An 18,947-nucleotide genomic window follows, 5' to 3' on the forward strand; every position below is an offset into this window, starting at 1 on the left:
TTAGTTCAGATGTAAACATTTCCTATATCCGGTATCAAAATGGAAGCACGCACTCTGACCTTTCGACTGACACCTCATTTGACCCAATAGGAGCTTCCATGTCCTGTCCAAAGCCTTCAATACCCAACCACAGTCTGTGTTGAATGTAAGGGCATACCCACTTTCCTTTGTTTACTGATCAAACCAATTACATCGAAGAGTGGAAATGACTGACGATCGTGATAGCCAATGAAATTCTGAAAACAGTGATATGCGGCTTTAGTGGATTAATTATAGCACAATTCTGTTATGCGTAGCGCAAACTATAATCTCCTTTACCCACTGTTTTATGCTCCGTGCGTAAAGCCATTGGAGAGTTGTTTTGGAACTGTTTACACATTTGGCGATTTAAATATGGTGAAACGGACACTGAAAACAGGATTTTCACCTCAGGATGTGATATAAGAAGGCATTCATTGTGAAAATTCTGAGTTTGGAGATGAAATTTCTGAAAACAATACGGATGATTTGGAGGCAGAGGAAATATGGAGAGATGAGACATTGCTCTGGACAAGTAAGTGTTTTCTTGTGTTTTATAACATATATTACTGTATATTCCGCGATAAATAAGCTTTAGTTTGAATAATGAATACACATTTTGTAATTACCCTTTGTCGTGTGTTTCCTCAGTGAGTGTTTGAACCGTTTGTGCGTGTTTTTAGTTCATTGTTTGTTTCAGATCTATTGACATGCTATATAGATGTTTTGTATATTTACTGTAAATATATATTTATATATATATATAAATGGACACTATATATATATATATATATATATATATATATATATATATATATATATATATATATAAATAAATCAATAAATATAAGTTGAAAATAAGAATATATGTTGTGTTTGAGAGTCTATTTGATACAATGTGGGTAGGTGGGGAGGGGTAGGCCCATCTATTTGTTACAATGCTGAATTGATGGGGGAGGTGTAGGCCCATCTCTTTGTTCCATAGTACATTGGCAAAGTATACAGTATTTACAGTAAATATACATACAATAATACATATTTACACACTCGAAAAGAAAAACTATATATATATATATATATATATATATATATATATATATATATATATATATATATATATATAGAATACAGAAAAGATGGAAAAGTTGTGTCTAGCTTTCTAAATTACATTTATTTATTCTCCCCACTCAGCAAGCGGCCACATAAAGTGGAGCAGCAGGACAGCACCTCATCAAGAGAGGAGGGCTTTCAGAGAGACCCTTGCTGAGGAGCATGGCAGAGTTGGGGTCTCACTCCACAGCCAGACCCGTATCTCCTGCTCCACGAAGAGCAGATCACAGGCCGTTGCACGTCACCAAATCTTGCACCGCTGGTCATCTGAAGTGCAGGCAGTGTCATGCAAAGACACCAGTGAAGTACTCTTCCTGTGTTGTGCCTATGTGCTTTGTACACAAATGTGACTGCTACAATGACTGGCATGTTGCTAGAAACATGTAAAATTTTATAATGGTTTGTAAATACTTTGTGTAAAAATTAATGTAAATAGTTTGTTGTGTATTTTTATATAAACAAATTGTCCACCATAGCACTAGTTTTGACTCTTTTATATGCACAACATTTAGTTTCAAGAAGGGAAAAGGCACTCTAATGTGTTTATGCATCAGTTACTCTGTGTCAGCAAAACTAATAGTGGATCTGGATATGGAATATGATAGCTCTAAGTGTCATCTTTCATTAGAACCCAAAATTATGACTGTACGTTGAAGCGTTCAAAAGTAGTAGCCTTTTTGTCCTAGGTTACCAAAGGGTCCTTTTGGAGTATCCAAAAGGCACTTTTGTAAAACGCCTGGGTGTACCCTTAGAAAAACATGTGTAAAATATTCATTTTTTATGGTATTGTTCTAAAATTTGAACTTGGACTAGGTAAGGCTTCATGCTGTGATCCCATTGTGTTCTCAAGCTAATAGCTACAAGTTATAGTCATCTGCAGGCATCTGTATGCAAAAAAATTTCAGGCTGAAAAAAAACTTCTATTTCATTGTGTTCAAACTTCTATTACTCAGAATCAGTAGCACTTACAGTAATTCTGACTGCTGGGGAAAAACTTCAGAGTGTCCCCTTTCAAATGTGATCAAAACCATGCATGTACTCCAAACGGTTCAAGAACAGCTTTAAATTTACTTTGGGTATGCCTTGATTAGGCGTTTTAGGCTAATTTTACAGGATTGGGAAGAGGGCCTACTGTGCTGAGATATTTTTATAATTTTCTTCAAATGTGTTCTGATGAAGAAAGAAAGTCATGCACACCTGGGATATCATGAGGGTGTGAAAATAATGAGAGGATTTTCATTTTTGGGTGAACTATCCCTTTAAAAAAATATCTTTGCATAAGTGATCAATCAGTTATTTCTTATGTGTTTTTGTTTTTCTGTATTCTTTAGCAAGATCTTGTCAGTGTGCAAAAGACATGCACCAATCAGAATGGCCTATTAAGCCACATAATTCTCAGTAAAAGAATACAAAATAATAATAATAATAAAACTGCAGCTTGCTGAGTTTTAGAAATTGCACATGCCGCAAATTCATTGGAATTAATTGTGCAGCCCTAATAGAAGACACACGTATTTAATAAACAGTGCCATGTATAAATGTTAATTAGCAGAAAGAACAATTCTTCTGCAAAGTGATATACTGTAGTCCATTACGGCAGAAGTGTGTAATTTCTGTGCCCCTAGCAACAACAAACGGAATTGCTAAAGTAAACATTGTTTTTAAACAGCTTTCCTGAACACTTCCGTCTGCCGTTGATCGAACACACAGTTGGTTGAGACAATGTTTCTAAGTCGGGCTGGAAAAACAGAGCAATGTTTTGATAGCACAACAAAGACACAATGTTTACATTTTTCAAGAATCTATGAAAACGACCTATGAATGGCTTACATACAGTTGACTGCATATTAAGCTAGGATAGTCGAAAAGGTTACACAATTCACGTCATGTCGGAATAACTGTAATTACGATATTGCAACTTGGAAATGCTACTCTGAGCTGTTCATGTCCATCGGACCTCAGAAGTTATTTGTTTCTATGGCAACATTCATAACGCCAAAAGAGCTTTGATGTTGATAACTGCAAAATATGAATCACTACTTTACTTAATTCACCTCGATATGTTCTTGCAAAATGCTTGAGAACAAATGAAGCCCTCCAGGTAACAACGGCACAATAAAACAGCATATCAAACAGAAATGGGGCAGTGGTGGCTCAGTGGTTGAGGCTCAGGGTTACTGACCATAAGGTCGGAGGTTCAAGCCCCAGCACCACCAAGATGCCACTGTTGGGCCCTTGAGCAAGGCACTTAACTCCAGGTTGCTCCGGGGGGATTGTCCCTGTAATAAGGGCACTGTAAGTCGCTTTGGATAAAAGCATCTGCCAAATGCATAAATGTAAATGTAAATGTAAATGTAAATGTATTCAGTACTTTTAACTGATTATACCGCTACCATTTTGGTTCTTTTTACATGATGTCAAGTCGGAGCTTTCATAGAATTCCGAAATTGCATCTTACAACTTGAAAAATGTTCCATGAAGACTCCGTACAAGTCAGATATTCAAATAATGATATTAACGCGCCATTAGGCCACATCCCAACGAATACCTTTTTGTTTGAAAACATATTGATTTTGCTACGTTTACGCCTCTATTTTAGACTAGTACGCCGTTTTGGTCCACCAAAACAGGGACTTTCAAAAACGCTCTCTAGTACCACATACTTTGGAAAACGATGACGTTAGGAAGCTAAATACACATTTTTCAAACTTAAATGCATTAGTGTGGACGTGTCCTTGGTTAGAATCAGGGGTGTAGATCTTGACGATTGACAACAGACCTTTTTCACCAACCTTGTCTCAAAAAATGAACATTGCTATAAATACATTTTTGCACACGTGCCGTGTTCTGTTTCACCGCAGTTTCCAGGGGAAATGAACACTAGCGGCGCTACAACAACTGTGCGTTTATTCACTTTCACACAAATCAAGAGTGCAACGGCTGATTATGACTTCATAAACACTTATTTTTCACACTGTTACTCACACACTGCTATGTTATAATAGCAAAACACTTTTACTGTAACGCTTGTTTGACCAACCCACATACTATTACACACTTATTCCATTATTCCAATGTGATTATGTTGCACAGTAACTCACCCGATAGAGAGTTGGACTTTATTCGGTAGACAAATTGGATACGAGGCAAGCTGACACGTGAGACGCAAGTATCATAGAAGTGACACAGAATCAATATTAGTCTGATTACGAAACCATTTCACTCGCTTCTGGCGCCCCCTGCTGGACATTTCACTGGGAAACTGCAGCAAAACAAGAATGCTTGTAATTTTGTTTTGCAAAAGTTTTGCTACAATCACATAACATTCATGAGATCAGGATGTTTTTCACAGACTGTATTGTATGGAGCCAAATCAATCTCATTAATAATTCGCAAAAAAAACGATTCACACATGCGTAGACAATTTCACATGCATGAAACCTAATTCACGTACACAAAAAAAAAAATCACGTGCGTGAAAAAAAAATATATTCACAAAAAGCTATTCACATGCACAAAATAAAAGTATGCATACGTAAAATACATTTTACAAATGCAAAACATACTTCATAGATATACAACTTTAGTCACAAAAAGTTTCGAATGTTTAAAATGTACGAGTGTATCCATGAATCTGAATGTGCAAATCGTCATTCACGTGTGAATCACCTCGGATTTGTGTGTGTGTGTTTTTGAGACTTTCCTGGCAGAGATCTCTTCCCACGTGGGTCTGTCATACTCTTTAGCCAATCAGATGCGAGCTTAACCAATCATATCATAAGCCACTGATTCTGCGCACCTTTTGCGCAATATGGATTAATTAGAATGGAAACGGTCCACTTGTTAGCGATGAGTGAAATTAAGAAGTCTCTCAGTAAGTGTATCAGCTGTTGGCCGCACACAGCTACCACCGGATCTACCAACAGTGTAGGGAAAAGTTAACAAAACTTAAAGTGACTACAGAACCATCAAGGAAAAGTGGATGCTGTTCAACCAAATGTACGCTCTCTAAACCGGCGAGCAATGGGAGAGAGAGTTTCCTGGACTGATGTTGATCCACGATGGAGGATGGTACGTTTTGTTACGTTAACTCGATACTCTGCTTGGAAGCTTCACTTTATTTAGTTGACCAGCTACTGGAAACTTCTAAAACTACCAGGCCAATTTAACTGTTTCACTTGTGTAAAATCACCATGCAACAACTGCTTTATGCAGCACAATGAGCTAGTAGCTAACAGCTAGCGGTCGTGTTATTGTTTTGGTCAGTTTGTGTCGTGTTGAAGATGATGTCACGGCAGTAGAGGCGGCGCAACTATGATGATCAGCCTATAATCCCAACCACTTTAAGGTGACACTAAACTGTAAATGCAAGCTCAGAAAAGTAAAGTGAGTAGAGTTGGCAAATACTTTTTCACAAAACTGTATATTACCCTGGAATTAATCATTAAACAAAATACAAATCTTTTGTTTGTTGTTGGAGCAAATGGGTAAACAAAAAATATAGTAGCTGTGGTTACCAGTCACTGCTACAAGTTTACACTACATTAGTTTACTTCCGTGGTTCAAATGCTGGAAATGCATCAAATTGTCAATTTTACAGTCAATATTGTAACAAACATTTCTTGTTTATTGCACCCTCAAATAAAATGAGATCTCCACTCTTGCTTGGAAAACTATTCTTAGATTTTCTGGTTGAGTCTATATTAGATAAGCCTGGCTGTGAAGCACTCGTACAATTAGCAGAAACAGAGGTGCTGTAGTCACCGTGGCTGTTTCTACACAGAAACCGCGAGACTCGTCCAACAGAGCTCAGTTTAAGTCACCAGCCTTAGACAAGAATAGGCACTGACAGAGCAGGAGGAGAGGAAGAGAGAGGGCAAGTGAAGGAGAGAGCAGAGAACAGTAGAAGTGTGGTCAGGTAAGTGATCATTACCTTAAGTAACTACCGAAATACGCCACAATGTTAGAGTGCTTGCAGTCTTTCATCATGATTATTTCCTGCTGAACCACTGCGAAGTCCTCGCCTGTTGAGGGAGAGAGAGAGAGAGAGAGACAAGGTGAGTGTCTAAACATGGCAGAACAATTCCCAGCAGACACACCAAAAGACAGGTGAGCTGCACCAATGAGCTGTCATGTTAGGAGAGAGGATACAATGGGTGCACAGGCCAGTAAGGAAACATGGAATCGAAAACCTTCACAGGAAAGCCTTGCAGAGCCAGTCAATACTGTTAGGAGTGAGGTGAATTCAGGTAAACTGGGCAACAGTTTTCCATTCATTACTAAACCTGACACTTCACTTGATGCTTTATACATCTAAAAATGTGACCAAACATAAATAAAGCACAAAGCATTAAACTAATTCAGGGATTTCCTGGCTCAAAATGAGGCGGAGGTGGTACCATACTGATCAAAAAAAGTGACATTATATATATATATACAAAGGGGAGGCCCGGGACCGGTTCAGATAATCGTCACTGGTGTTGACCATGAGCAGGAATCGAACTCAGGTTCGTAGCGCAGCGTGCTAACCGCTACACTACCGCTCCACCCATATATACACACACACACACACACACACACACACACACAAGATGCAGACAGCGGGGGTGAGAGACGAGGGTCTCCATGTTCGAGTGCGCATCGGCTGGCGGAACTTTAAATCTCTCCCGGTCTCAACTCCCGCTCAGATTGGGTCTCTTCCGCGACTGGTTGAATGACTGGTTCTCTGACCGCACAGAGAATGACAGTTTTGGAGTTTGTGTTTATTTACATGTCACGCTCCCGTATTATATGAACTTTAATTAACTCTTTCCCCGCCAGCGTTTTAAAAAAAAAGTTGCCAGCCACCGCCAGGGTTTTTGACGATTTTCGCTAAACTTTAATGGCCCGCAGAATATTTTCTTCCATGAATATATGAAGATGCTATATATCACAATAAAGATCTGAGCCTCTGCTTTTAGGCAAAAAAAACGATTTTATTTTATCTTCATTTGTTCTTTTTTTATTGACTTGAATAGAGGTCGGTTTTGTCAAAAACAACATTTCAGACAAAAAGCTGATAAAAAGGCATGTTTATGTCTGATATTTTGAGGTTCTCAATACTCCACTTCTTCATGTTTGAGACGATCGCAGTCTGTTTTTTTGATCAAAGAGTTGCGTACTATTTCAAAACATGCGGAGGGGTCTTCCTTACCGTATAACACCTAAAACACGGAAACCCGGAAAATTCCGTGTTTGGTGGGGAAGTGTTTTTTCATAAAACAAGGAAAATTCTGTGTTTGGCGGGGAAAGAGTTAAGGATGAAATAAAGAGCTATCGCCAAGCTGTGATCTGTGTTTCTATCAGACACTCGAGATGCAGCGTTCATCTCATCTCACGTGTCATCATTATAGTTTTATATGATCTCAAGTTACGTTAAATGACATCAAGCGACTATTCGACAACGGAATTTTTTGTATTATTATTGCTGAGATTTCCAGTTACAAATGACAATCCACCGAGTGCAACGCTTGTTAGTGTTTTCCATGAAGACACCCACCAGAGTTTTGCAGACAGCCGGAGGTGACCGCCTAGTAATTCTCTATGCAGGAAAAACCCTGTAATTACAACCTATTCGCAAAGCACAAAGGCCTAATATTTTAGTCCTACTATTTTCAGGAATATTCTGGGTTCAATACAAGTTCAGCTCAATCGACAGAATTTGTGGCATTGTTTATTACCACAAAAATAATTTCAAGCAAAAATACAGGTTAAATTGAGGCACTTACAATGGAAGTGAATGGGGACAATTTTTTGGAGGGTTTAAAGGCTGAAATATGAAGCTTAGATTTAGGGCTGTCACGATTATGAAATGTGGCTTGAAAACGAGATATGCAAACAAATAATTGCAATTATGATGATTAATTGTCTGTTTTAGGGCTTTCATGATTCATTGTCATAAATTATCAAGGTATGCTTTTTTTCTGCATGTGTGCTTCATACACCTCAAGTCATTTTTAAACATTACTTAAAATGTATAAATCAAAAATAAAATAGGGATATCTGATTTCCTTTTAAGGCTTTACAAACGTATGCATGCCATGAAAAATAATGTTTTAAATATTAAAATATTTCTAAATATTTAAAATATGTCTCTCTTTTTGGTCAAATTTTACATTTACACTGTTGTTTTTTTACCTCATATTTTACATTCAATAATTGTTTTATAAACTCACTTTCACACATTATTTTAATTTTCCGATTAAACCCAAAAGCCTTATTTGTCATTACTCTACAGAAATAGAGTAAGCGTGCTTCTCCTCTCCGTCACTGCGTGTATGAACCAGGAAAATTTGCCATTACATGATCGTTTTAAGTGAAACAAATGCTTTGCATTCACTATCACAGTTTACTTGTTTGTTTATAGTTTCTCTCGATCTTCTGGACAGGAACTGGTTGACATCCGCGGTGTGTCTCAGTGACCCTCGGATTCAGAGTTCAACTGAATGACACACATATGTGCCATTCATGGTATTTATACAGTATATTCGCTTAAAATTCCCTTATTTGGGCATTAAAATGTGATTGGAATTATAATGGCCAATAATCGCAGTTATCGCAAATAACCGCGATCAGACAGTTTTTTAATAATCACAACAGGCCTACTTAGGATTTTCTACAAGCACTTACATTTATTCTTCTGGTAAAACTTGTGAATTGTTTCAATTACTTTTAATTAACTAGCATATGCGAACACACACAATCGCCTCGCAGCTCTCTTCTTTAAACTGTTTTATTAGCTCACTTGTAGAGATCCCACAATGATCCGAGAAGCAGCAAAAATGACTTGCAATAGCAGGATGACCTGATCGGATATGTGGATGTGCGGTTGTTACTCAGAGAAACCAGGCCACTAGATGGTGCCACTGACCAATCAGAATTGGTTATTCCAGAGCGCTGTATAATAAAATCATGTTAATACACATATTGTTTACATCTTGTGGCAATATTTTTTAAACAGCTGAGTATTTTTTACGTTTACTTCCACTGTAAGTGCCTCATTGTAACCCAGATTTTTATTTATTTCTTTAAACAAACTAACAATATAGTTTTTAGCCACAAACTTGTAATGAATCTGGAGCCTTTAGGGTTCGGGGTTGTATGAGCATTAGTAATACTGACAGTTGCTGTAGCAAGCGTCACTAGTGAGGCTGTTCTACATAAAGATTTAGACTAAAACCTAATTTAGGTTACTCACTGAAGCATGTTATTGGATGTTGGTTTTAATAATGCATAAGATGATAGGGTCTGGTCAGGTGATTATGTACGTACTAATATACAGCACCGACCTCTGAAAGCATCAGAGATTCATCTTTGTGTATTGTCACCCTGACTGCTGATGGAGAGATCACAGCCCTCATCTCAACTTCCTTTCTGTCTCAAACTGGTAGCGTTCATTTATGTTACCTCAACATATTTAAAGGTGCACTCAGTAATCTTTGTCCTAATTCAAAAGGTTTGATTTAGGGATGCATGGATATGAACATTTTTGGCCGATAGCGATTTTAACGATATTTTGCCACTCATCTTATTTTGTCATCAGATCTCCGTTTTACTTAGTAATTATGCTAAAAGCTTTTTTACTGTTCAAACAATAAATATTTCAGTTAACCACTGATTGGAACTGTTGAACAAGATTTTAAAGAGAGCCACAATTACAAATGCATAGACGATAAACAGATTAAGAAGATCCAAAAATAACTAAATATGATAATGATGACCAATAACAGTTCAAAACAACATAACTCACATTTTACATGCAAGTACTGTATATGATAAAACTAATTCATACTATACATATGTTGGGCAATTCCACTGAAATATCAACCACATCAATGGAAAAATATAAACATTTTAACCACCCATTCTAAAATTCAGTATAATATTTGTAAAATGGATCACTGATAATACCATCCGGACCGCTAGAGGGCGCCGCTTGCTCAAAGAGTGCTGACTGAAGTGCTGATTTTAACACACAGCCTTTTATGGTTTAGTAATCACGCAAGGCCATATTGCCATTTCAATCTTAATTCAATCAATCATGCAGCATTAATGGATATCATACTGATGTCTCAGTAGTCAATGTCTGCTGGTTTCAAGCATTTTGGATGGTTTCCCTCATCATGTAGCCTATAAGTAAGTGCCGCTTTCACAACTGTCAGGTCTAGATTGTGTTAGATTGTGCATCTGAATTCAGTTTGAGTTTTGAAAAAATAAAGCATCTTTGTTCATATCGGCATTATGAGACATGAGACTCATAAAAGCTGTAAAAGTTGGCATTTGTGGCATAATGTTGATTACCTAAAAACAAAACATAATGTTGATTACCACTCATGCCTCCTTTTCATTAAATAAGCAAAAATCACAGATACAGTGAGACACTTACAATGGAAGTGAAATAGGAACATTTTTGGAGGGTTTAAGAGCTGAAATGTGAAGCTTATCATTTTATAAAAGCACTTACATTAATTCTTCTGTTAAAACTTGAGCATTATTTGAGCTGTAAAGTTGTTTATATCATAATTTTAGGGTTTACGGCGTGCATGATAATGGCACTGAAGTTATACAATTGGATATAAATTAACATTAAAAAACGTTTCACACTAAAATTGGTGGCGTAGTGACTCGCCTCAATCCGGGCAGAGGAGGACGAACCTCAGTTGCCTCCGCGTCTGAGTTTGTCAATCCGCGCATCTCATCACGTGGCTTGTTGAGCACGTTACCATGGAGACATAGCGCATGTGGAGGCTTCACGTTTTTCTCTGCGGCATCCACGCACAACTCACCACGAGCCCCAACGAGATCGAGAACCACATTATAGTGACCATGAGGAGGTTACCCCATGTGACTCTACCCTCCCTAGCAACCGGGCCAATTTGGTTGCTTAGGAGAGCTGGCCGCAGTCACTAAGCACGCCCTGGATTCAAACTCGAAACTCAGGGGGATGGTCAGCGTCAATACTCGCTGAGCAACCCAGGCCCCCTATCATTTCTGTTTCTTAAAAAAAGTAAATTTTTTATAAAATACAGGAAATGTAGTTATTTATCCGATTAATCAAAGAAATAATCAAAGATCAATCGTTATTTGCAGCCCTAGTTAACACACATATCGTGGCTATACTTTTGAGACAGTGAGTATTTAAATGTTTACAGATTAGCACCATTCACTTCCATTGAAAGTGCCTCACTGGAACCCAGCTTATTTATAAAGCAAAGGAGGGACGAGTCTAAATAATTTTTGGTAGTTATCAACATTATGTCTCCATCAGAGAAAGACATTTATTGGTTGTTCGAAAATAAAGGGAGGAGGCGGACAAACAGGGAAGTAAAAAGTGTCAGGCAGCGACTGAATATGTGAAATAATGTTAACTGATTGAGAGCGATGTGATCTCGGCTGATTGGTGACATGAGAAGGCAATCACCCATAATGCCTGTTTGGGAGGCTTCTGGCTTGACTCCATCTGAGCTGACCTTGATCTCTGGCTTTGGTCTATGAATGTGTTTGTGAGCGGAGAGGGAAACGAGAAGGAGAGAGGGAGACAGATTATGAGAGATGGAGGAGAGGAGAGAGGGGGAGAGAACAAAGTCACTTTGTTGTGGCTGCTTGCTTAATGATGGGAGCTGCAGGCTCATTAAAAGTGTTTTTGTAAAAAAATAAAAAATCCTTGTTTTCTAACACTGACATTAGTAACACACAAACTCCTTCGACTACCACACAGAGGGGCACAGATAAATATTTAACTTGAGTAATTCATCATTAAATAGAAAAGCACATGCTGGTTGCTGGCACCAATGATCTCATTTACAAAATGAAAGGTTGCTTATTATGCGCTTTACCCTTACAAAAAATGACTAGTGATACCATGTATTTTTGGAGACGGTACTATGGTAATATTATGGGGTTCAGGACACTATCATGACATTAATACCATGATATTCTTTGCATTACCTTGATGCACCATTTAAATATCATAGTTTATGAATATGGTATGATTTAAGTGTGATAAAATCGCTCACTAATCTTTTCTGCATCAGGAGTAAGGTTTTTATAATTTTATAGCTTCGTTGCCATGACGACATAACACTGTAAACACTAAAACGACCATAAACGATGATTTAAACAACTTTATAGCTCAAATAGTACATGGGTTTTAACAGAAGAATTCATGAAAGTGCTTTTTTTAATTAGAAGATAAACATTTCTGCTTTTAAACCCTCCAATAATTGTCCCCATTGACTTCTAATGTAAGTGCCTCACTGTTACCTAAGTTTTGCTCTTTTTAAAAAAAAGGAGCAATGAGATAAATTAGTTTTTGGAGTTATCAACATTATTAGCCTAATAAAACATTTCTGATCCATAAATTGTATCAATCTATTTTCAAGATGGGTGGTCGTGAGGCCGAATTAATTTAGCAGCAACTGAGACCTCAGCTCGTTTAATTTCAGGACCACTTCCAAGGAACGTTTGCATTCCGAACCTACGGAATACTGCAAGGAAAGAGACGCTTTAGTCGTTTTACATAATGTCCTTTGAGCACAGGTCTGTGCACAAGACATTCGCTCCCTGAGGGAAGTATGAAGTCGCAGTGGCGAGGTCAGGTGACACGTACCTCCTGCCAGGGCAAGTGATCCAGTGATATTTCCTTGCACATATGGGGCAGATAGCTGCGGGACACAGCAGGAAGTACTGCCTTCTTCTGGTGAAACGGATGCAGCTAGCGTGCTATTCAAAGCGGAGACTGAGAGTTCCATATCTCAGGGTAGGATTCAACTTGAAGCAAACTTCCTAGCCCCGGTCTGACGGTAGTAACGTCCAGCTCCAAGGCAAAAACACAGGGTTCCCACACTTTTTTTTTTACTTGATAAGGATTTTTACAAATGATTCAAATGCATATTTAGAAATTAGCTTGAGAACCAGTTCCTTGAAAAGAGCAATTCACTTGTTTTTCGAATCGGACATAACTACGGCTTGCAGTTTTATACCAGAGCAATCTTTAGCCAATGAAACACTTTAGAGCAGAGCATTACTAGAAAAATCTACATTATAGGAATATTACAGGTTAAAAACAAGTTAAGCTCAATCGACAGCATTTGTGGCATAATTTTGACTACCACAAAAAGACAGTGGAAGTGAATGGGGAACATTTTTGGCGGGTTTAAAGGCAGAAATGTGAAGTTTAATTTTATAAAAGCACTTACATGAATTCTGTGTGTATTTTTTGAGCTGTACAATTGTTTAAATGGTTGTTTTACCATTGTTTCAGGGTTTACAGCATTATGTTGTCATGGCAACATTTTTAATTACTGTATAAGCATCACATTTCCTCCTTAAAACCCTCCAAAAATTGGCCCCATTCACTTCCATTCTAAGTGCCTCACTGTGACCTCCATGTTTGCTTTTATTTGACAGAAAAGGAAGGACAAGTTTAAATATATATGTTTGTGATAATCAACATTATGCCACAAATGCTGTTGACTGAGCTTAACTTGTATTGAACCCGGAATATTCCTTTAATTTAATCTACATGTGAAGGAGAGAACCACCCGACAAGAAGCTTATATGTAAATATAAATGTATTTACTATACACACTATGCACTAATGCACATACATAGTATCCAGTATATACATTATACATGCAGTGTTTGTGTGATTATGTGCAGGGGTGAAGTGTGCATTGCTTTGAGAATGACCAGTTAAGAGGCACACTAAACAAATCTTGGCTGTGTTTCTATGTGAAAGAGTGTTGCAGCCCATCCAGAAGTCTGGTAAGTTTCCCAAACAAATTCCATGACTGTACATGGAGACGAGCAGTCAGAGCTGGAGATAACAGCTCCTGTAGAGTAGAAATGGTGATTAACATCCTCTGTGTTTACCACCAGAAGTTGACACAAGAGACGAAAGGAGTGGGTATGTTTATCTGTTTAAAACTAATTGGTTTGTAATGAGACCACGTGTGTTTAAAAGAGACACCAGTTAACAACACCGCATCCTCGATGACTAAAATTATACCTCAACAGATTCCGATCCAATGATCGAAGTTTTATATTCGAAATCAACATGGTATCCAAGAAACTTTAAGGAGTACACAGGCACATACAAGGTCTCTAAGCTAACAGATATGCACCAAGTCAAAATCCAATTTTTTAGACTGACAATTTAAACGTGTGCACATATCTGTTTTTCATACGTCAACGTTAGCTGTCAAAGTAACGATGCAAACTTGCGTATGCTCCCCATGCATAAATGTTTAGCTTTCCACTTTCCAAATATTAACACATTCATCACAGGCAATGGTTTTAAAAATGGGAGAGGTGACATATGCAATGTTTATTGCTGCTAGGGTTTACAATTGTCCCGTTTTAGTCCCGTATTCTGGCAGAAATTATGCAGTCTATTGCCCTGTCTTTTAGCAGCCAGCAAAACATCCCATGTATTGAAGCATAAAAGGGTCAGACAATGAGACTCTTGAAGATGACCCACGTCCTGTATTGAAGCGCTAAAAATGCTCAAGCGTCCCGGGAGACATTCTTTACTTTATCGTGTAGTGGTGGCTTGTAGCTAGAGTGTGTTACTGCACTTTTGCACATCTCTTTGGGTGGGTAAAGCCAATTTCTGTATTATTTTAAAAGAGGTTTGCACTGCTTTGGCTGTCCTGCAACGTATAAATTAAATATGGGTGCATTCAATTCAGAAGTGGCAATCCCTTTGCCCTGTTCCCCTCATAGACGTTACCTTCCACTGACAGAGGGCTGAAAGGTGTACATAAATGGTCATTCTGAACTCACTTCAAGTCATTTTTTAATGAGAATCTCTTTTAACAATCTAACAGCTTGGACATCTTTATTGTTTTCCCTTCAAAGTGCCCTGTGAAGGCATCATTTATGCCATTTGAAATGCAGTACATGCCTTTTCGTCGCAACAGCTGACGAAACAACCCATTGCACACAGCGAATGATGAAATAACACATGATATACGATCTGACCGCTCAGACTAATGGTTGATACTAATTGCAACCTGGTGCACATAGTGTCAGATACTATTTGCACCCATATTTAAATTGTGTTTGTTTAGAGTCCCACAGATACACTACATTAAACCCTAAACTTATCCCTAACTTTACCAAAGAAAACCCTTGGTTTTACTACAGTAACCATGGTTTCACAATGGTATTTTGGTACTCACCAAAACATGGTAATCACAAAATTATCCATGGTTACAAAATAACCAACATATTACTGTAGAAACACCATGGTTAATTTAATTAAAACTATGGTTTCTGCCAAAAACATGGTTACGACTATATAGTAATACAGTGATGTAATCTACACACAATCGATGTCGAGCCGCTGGAACGAGTCCTATTGACAGACCCCGGCTTTGGATTAAACCCTTCTCTGCACTACCCGACATTCATCATGACCAAATCACTGCGATGAAATCAGTGTATCTATTATTTTAAGCAGTATTAAAGAAAATATAAAGAGTGGAAACAGGAAATTGGATGGGAAAAAGAGTGGGAAAAAAGGCGGAATCGAACAGTCTTTACACCCTACGCCACCGCAGTGACTCCTATTGTCTAGTTTGTCCTATATTTCGGTGGTTTCACCAGACTATTGGGGGTGCAAAAAGCTGCACTGTGTGGCAGATGCTATTTAAACTGGAGTGCAAATAGACACTGTATTATTAATGGATTACTCTCACGTGCATTCTGAAGTTCGACAGCCACATTGTTTCCTCAAAGGTGACTACCACACGAGTGCATCAGTCACTCCAAGTCTGTCTGGACCACACACCACTTTGAACTGATACCGACGGAAACAGCAGCATGAAATAAAGCGTGAATCTCTAACACTGCCTCATAAAGTGAAGTCCAGCACCTCAGCTACATATTGCCATGTTGTAGGCTAAAATCTCTATTCCATTTCCTTCCATGTTGTTGTTTATTTGAGTTCTGATGCAACGTCATTGCTATAGCAACCAATGCAGATGAGAAACACAAATCAGATTTGACCAGTTACAATACACAGTGCGGAGAGTCAATCATGAAGATCATATCTTACATAGCCTAATGGTATAATCATATCCGATTTTTTGGCCTACCTGACCCTATCTGAGTCTGTTTAGGTTTCTGTAGTCTGAACAGGACAAAAACACATAACAGTTGATTTTTACAAGCCTGATCCAGAGCCCATTTATAGGTCATTTGGAATCTATTCAAATCAGATTTTTGATAATGAGTCTTAGTCTGAACTGTCAGATGTGTTTTTAGTTTTTTTTGGTCATTCATTGTGCATGATGGGGTGTTTCGTCAGGTGTTGCGACGAGGACATATACTGCATTCCAAACTGAATAAATTATGTCTTCACAGGGCACTTTGAAGGAAGACATTTTTTATCAAAATGACCATTCAGCCCTTCGACAGTGGAAAGTAAAGTCTATGAGTGGAATGGGACAAACGGATGGTCACTTCTGAATGGAACACACACCCATATGTCATATATGTTACAGGGCAGCCAAAGCAGTGCAGACCTCTTTTAAAATAATACAGATATTGGCTTTTCCCACCCAAAGAGACGCACTTGTTACGAATTAGCAGGGACAACGAGGGAGACAAGGTTGAGGATCCAAACGCAGTATATTTATTAATTAAGCAAACACAAAGGAACACCCGCGATGGGGAAATAAACATGAACAGAGCACAAGGGCAGGAAACACAGAGCAGGCTTACAACATAAACTAACATTCATAACAACAAACAAACAACGATCGACAGTGACTGAACGAAAAGGCAGGGTATAAATACAAGAAGGGACCAATGAACAAACAGAACTCAAAATAACATGATAAGGTGATGAACAGAAACCAATGAGAAACTAACGAGGACAGGTGAGAACAATGAACAATGAACACGATGGCTAACAAGACTATGGAGGTACAGAAGGTTCAAAAGTGAAAACTATGGAGTGACGAAAGTATCAAAATGGAAGACAAAGGGGAAACAGAAAAACAGGACAAGGTCATACGTTACAGCACTAAAGTGCGGTAACACACCGGCTGCGAGCCACTACAAGGCGGAAAGGTATTAATGCCCCTAAATGCCACTTAAGTTGCATCTTCTGTGCCACCTTAGCAGTGTAAAATGGCTATGGAGTCTTAACATTTAGACTGTAGCGATATGGCAAAAAATATGTAATCTCCATTTTTTTTTTCAAACTTAAGGACGATTTACGATCCTTCATTCGATTTTCCTACATTTAGTATCTCATTTTTTTAAGTATCTCCGTGATATAACGTAATTCAAACAGAATGTTCCAGTTTTAGAATGCAAGGCAACCTTTAAGAAAATATTTTAAGAAAAGTTACATTTAAAACTAAAAAAAGTTATTTTCATAACCGAAAAAACAAAGGTATGTAACAGAAATGCACAGAAAAGTTTACCAATCCATAACTCTAAATCTAACCATAACCACAAGTATTTGCATCTCACTGCACATGTAAACTGGGAAGATGGCGCTGCAGATGGCTGCTTCGGTGTGGAGCTCTCTAGCGTTTTTGTTACTTTTGTTTGTCATGTTTTTTGTCAATCTTTCCCAATCAGTTTCACCAGGGATGAACTGCTGAATACAGAACTGGATGAGCTCACAGATACTGTGACATCATATATCAGTTTCTGTGAGGATATGTGCATCCCTACTAGTACTTCTTTATTGTTCAATAACAATCAACCATGGTTTACAGGATAAATCAGACAGCTTCATCATGCCAAAGAGGATGCTTACATAAGTGGGGATAAATATTGTATAACCAGGCAAGGAACACGCTGACTAAGGAAATCAGAGTAGCTAAAAGAAGCTACTCTGAAAAGCTGAAAAAACTGTTTTCAGCCAACAATTCTGCATCTGTGTGGAAAGGCCTAAAAGGCATTACCAAGTATATGACACCTCCCCCTCATTCTGTAGAGAGTCAGCTATTGGCTGATGAACTGAATGTGTTTTACTGCAGGTTTAAAAAGCCCAATCTCACACCCCACACACCAACACGCTCTGGAACCCCCTCCTCCCCCCTCCTGAATCTGCACTTATGGTCTGTGAGAAGGATGTGTGCCGGGTATTTTGGAAACTAAAGTCTAGGAAAGCTTCAGGCCCAGATGGTGTTTCATCTGTCAGTATGAAAGTCTGCACTGACCAACTGGCCCTCATCTTCACACAGATCTTTAATAGATCACTGGAGCAGTGTGAAGATCCCTGCTGCTTCAAATGCTCCACCATTATTCCGGTCTCCAAGAAACACAAAATAACAGGACTAAATCACTTCAGACCTGTCGCTGTCATGTCAGCGTTCATGAAATTGTTTGACAGACTGGCATTGGCCTACCTGAAGGACATCACTGGACCCCTGCTGGACCCCCTTTAGTTTGCTTACAGAGCAAACAGGTCTCTGGATGATGCTGTCAACATGGGACTGCATTATATCCAGCAATACCTCGACAGACCTGGGACTTATGCAAGGATTCTATTTGTGGACTTCAGTTCAGCCTTCAATATCATCATGCCTGATCTTCTCTCAACCAAACTGACCCAGCACTCCATGGCCACACCAATCTGTCGATGGATCAACAGCTTTCTGACAAATAGGCTACAGCTAGTGAGACTGGGGAAACTCACATTGGGGTCCCTCACTATTATCACTGGTGCTCCTCAAGGATACGTTCTCTCTCCATTGCTCTTCTCCCTGTACACAAATGACTGCACAGCAAACATATGCGCAGCTGCATATTTC

At 38.5% G+C, this 18,947-nt stretch overlaps 1 protein-coding gene across 4 annotated transcripts in view; it reads right to left on the reverse strand.

Annotated features, from left to right (window-relative positions):
* The window catches only part of LOC127632801 (mitogen-activated protein kinase kinase kinase kinase 3-like), a 116,718-nt gene that overhangs the window by 63,292 nt on the left and 34,479 nt on the right, over window positions 1-18,947 (reverse strand). For all 4 annotated transcript variants that reach the window (XM_052111583.1, XM_052111581.1, XM_052111584.1 and 1 more), the window contains exon 3: window positions 6,062-6,152. In XM_052111583.1, coding sequence (XP_051967543.1) covers window positions 6,062-6,152 — 91 coding nt within the window. The remainder of the gene's footprint in view (window positions 1-6,061; window positions 6,153-18,947) is intronic.

Source organism: Xyrauchen texanus, chromosome 39, assembly GCF_025860055.1.
Source record: "Xyrauchen texanus isolate HMW12.3.18 chromosome 39, RBS_HiC_50CHRs, whole genome shotgun sequence".
Taxonomy (NCBI): domain Eukaryota; kingdom Metazoa; phylum Chordata; class Actinopteri; order Cypriniformes; family Catostomidae; genus Xyrauchen; species Xyrauchen texanus.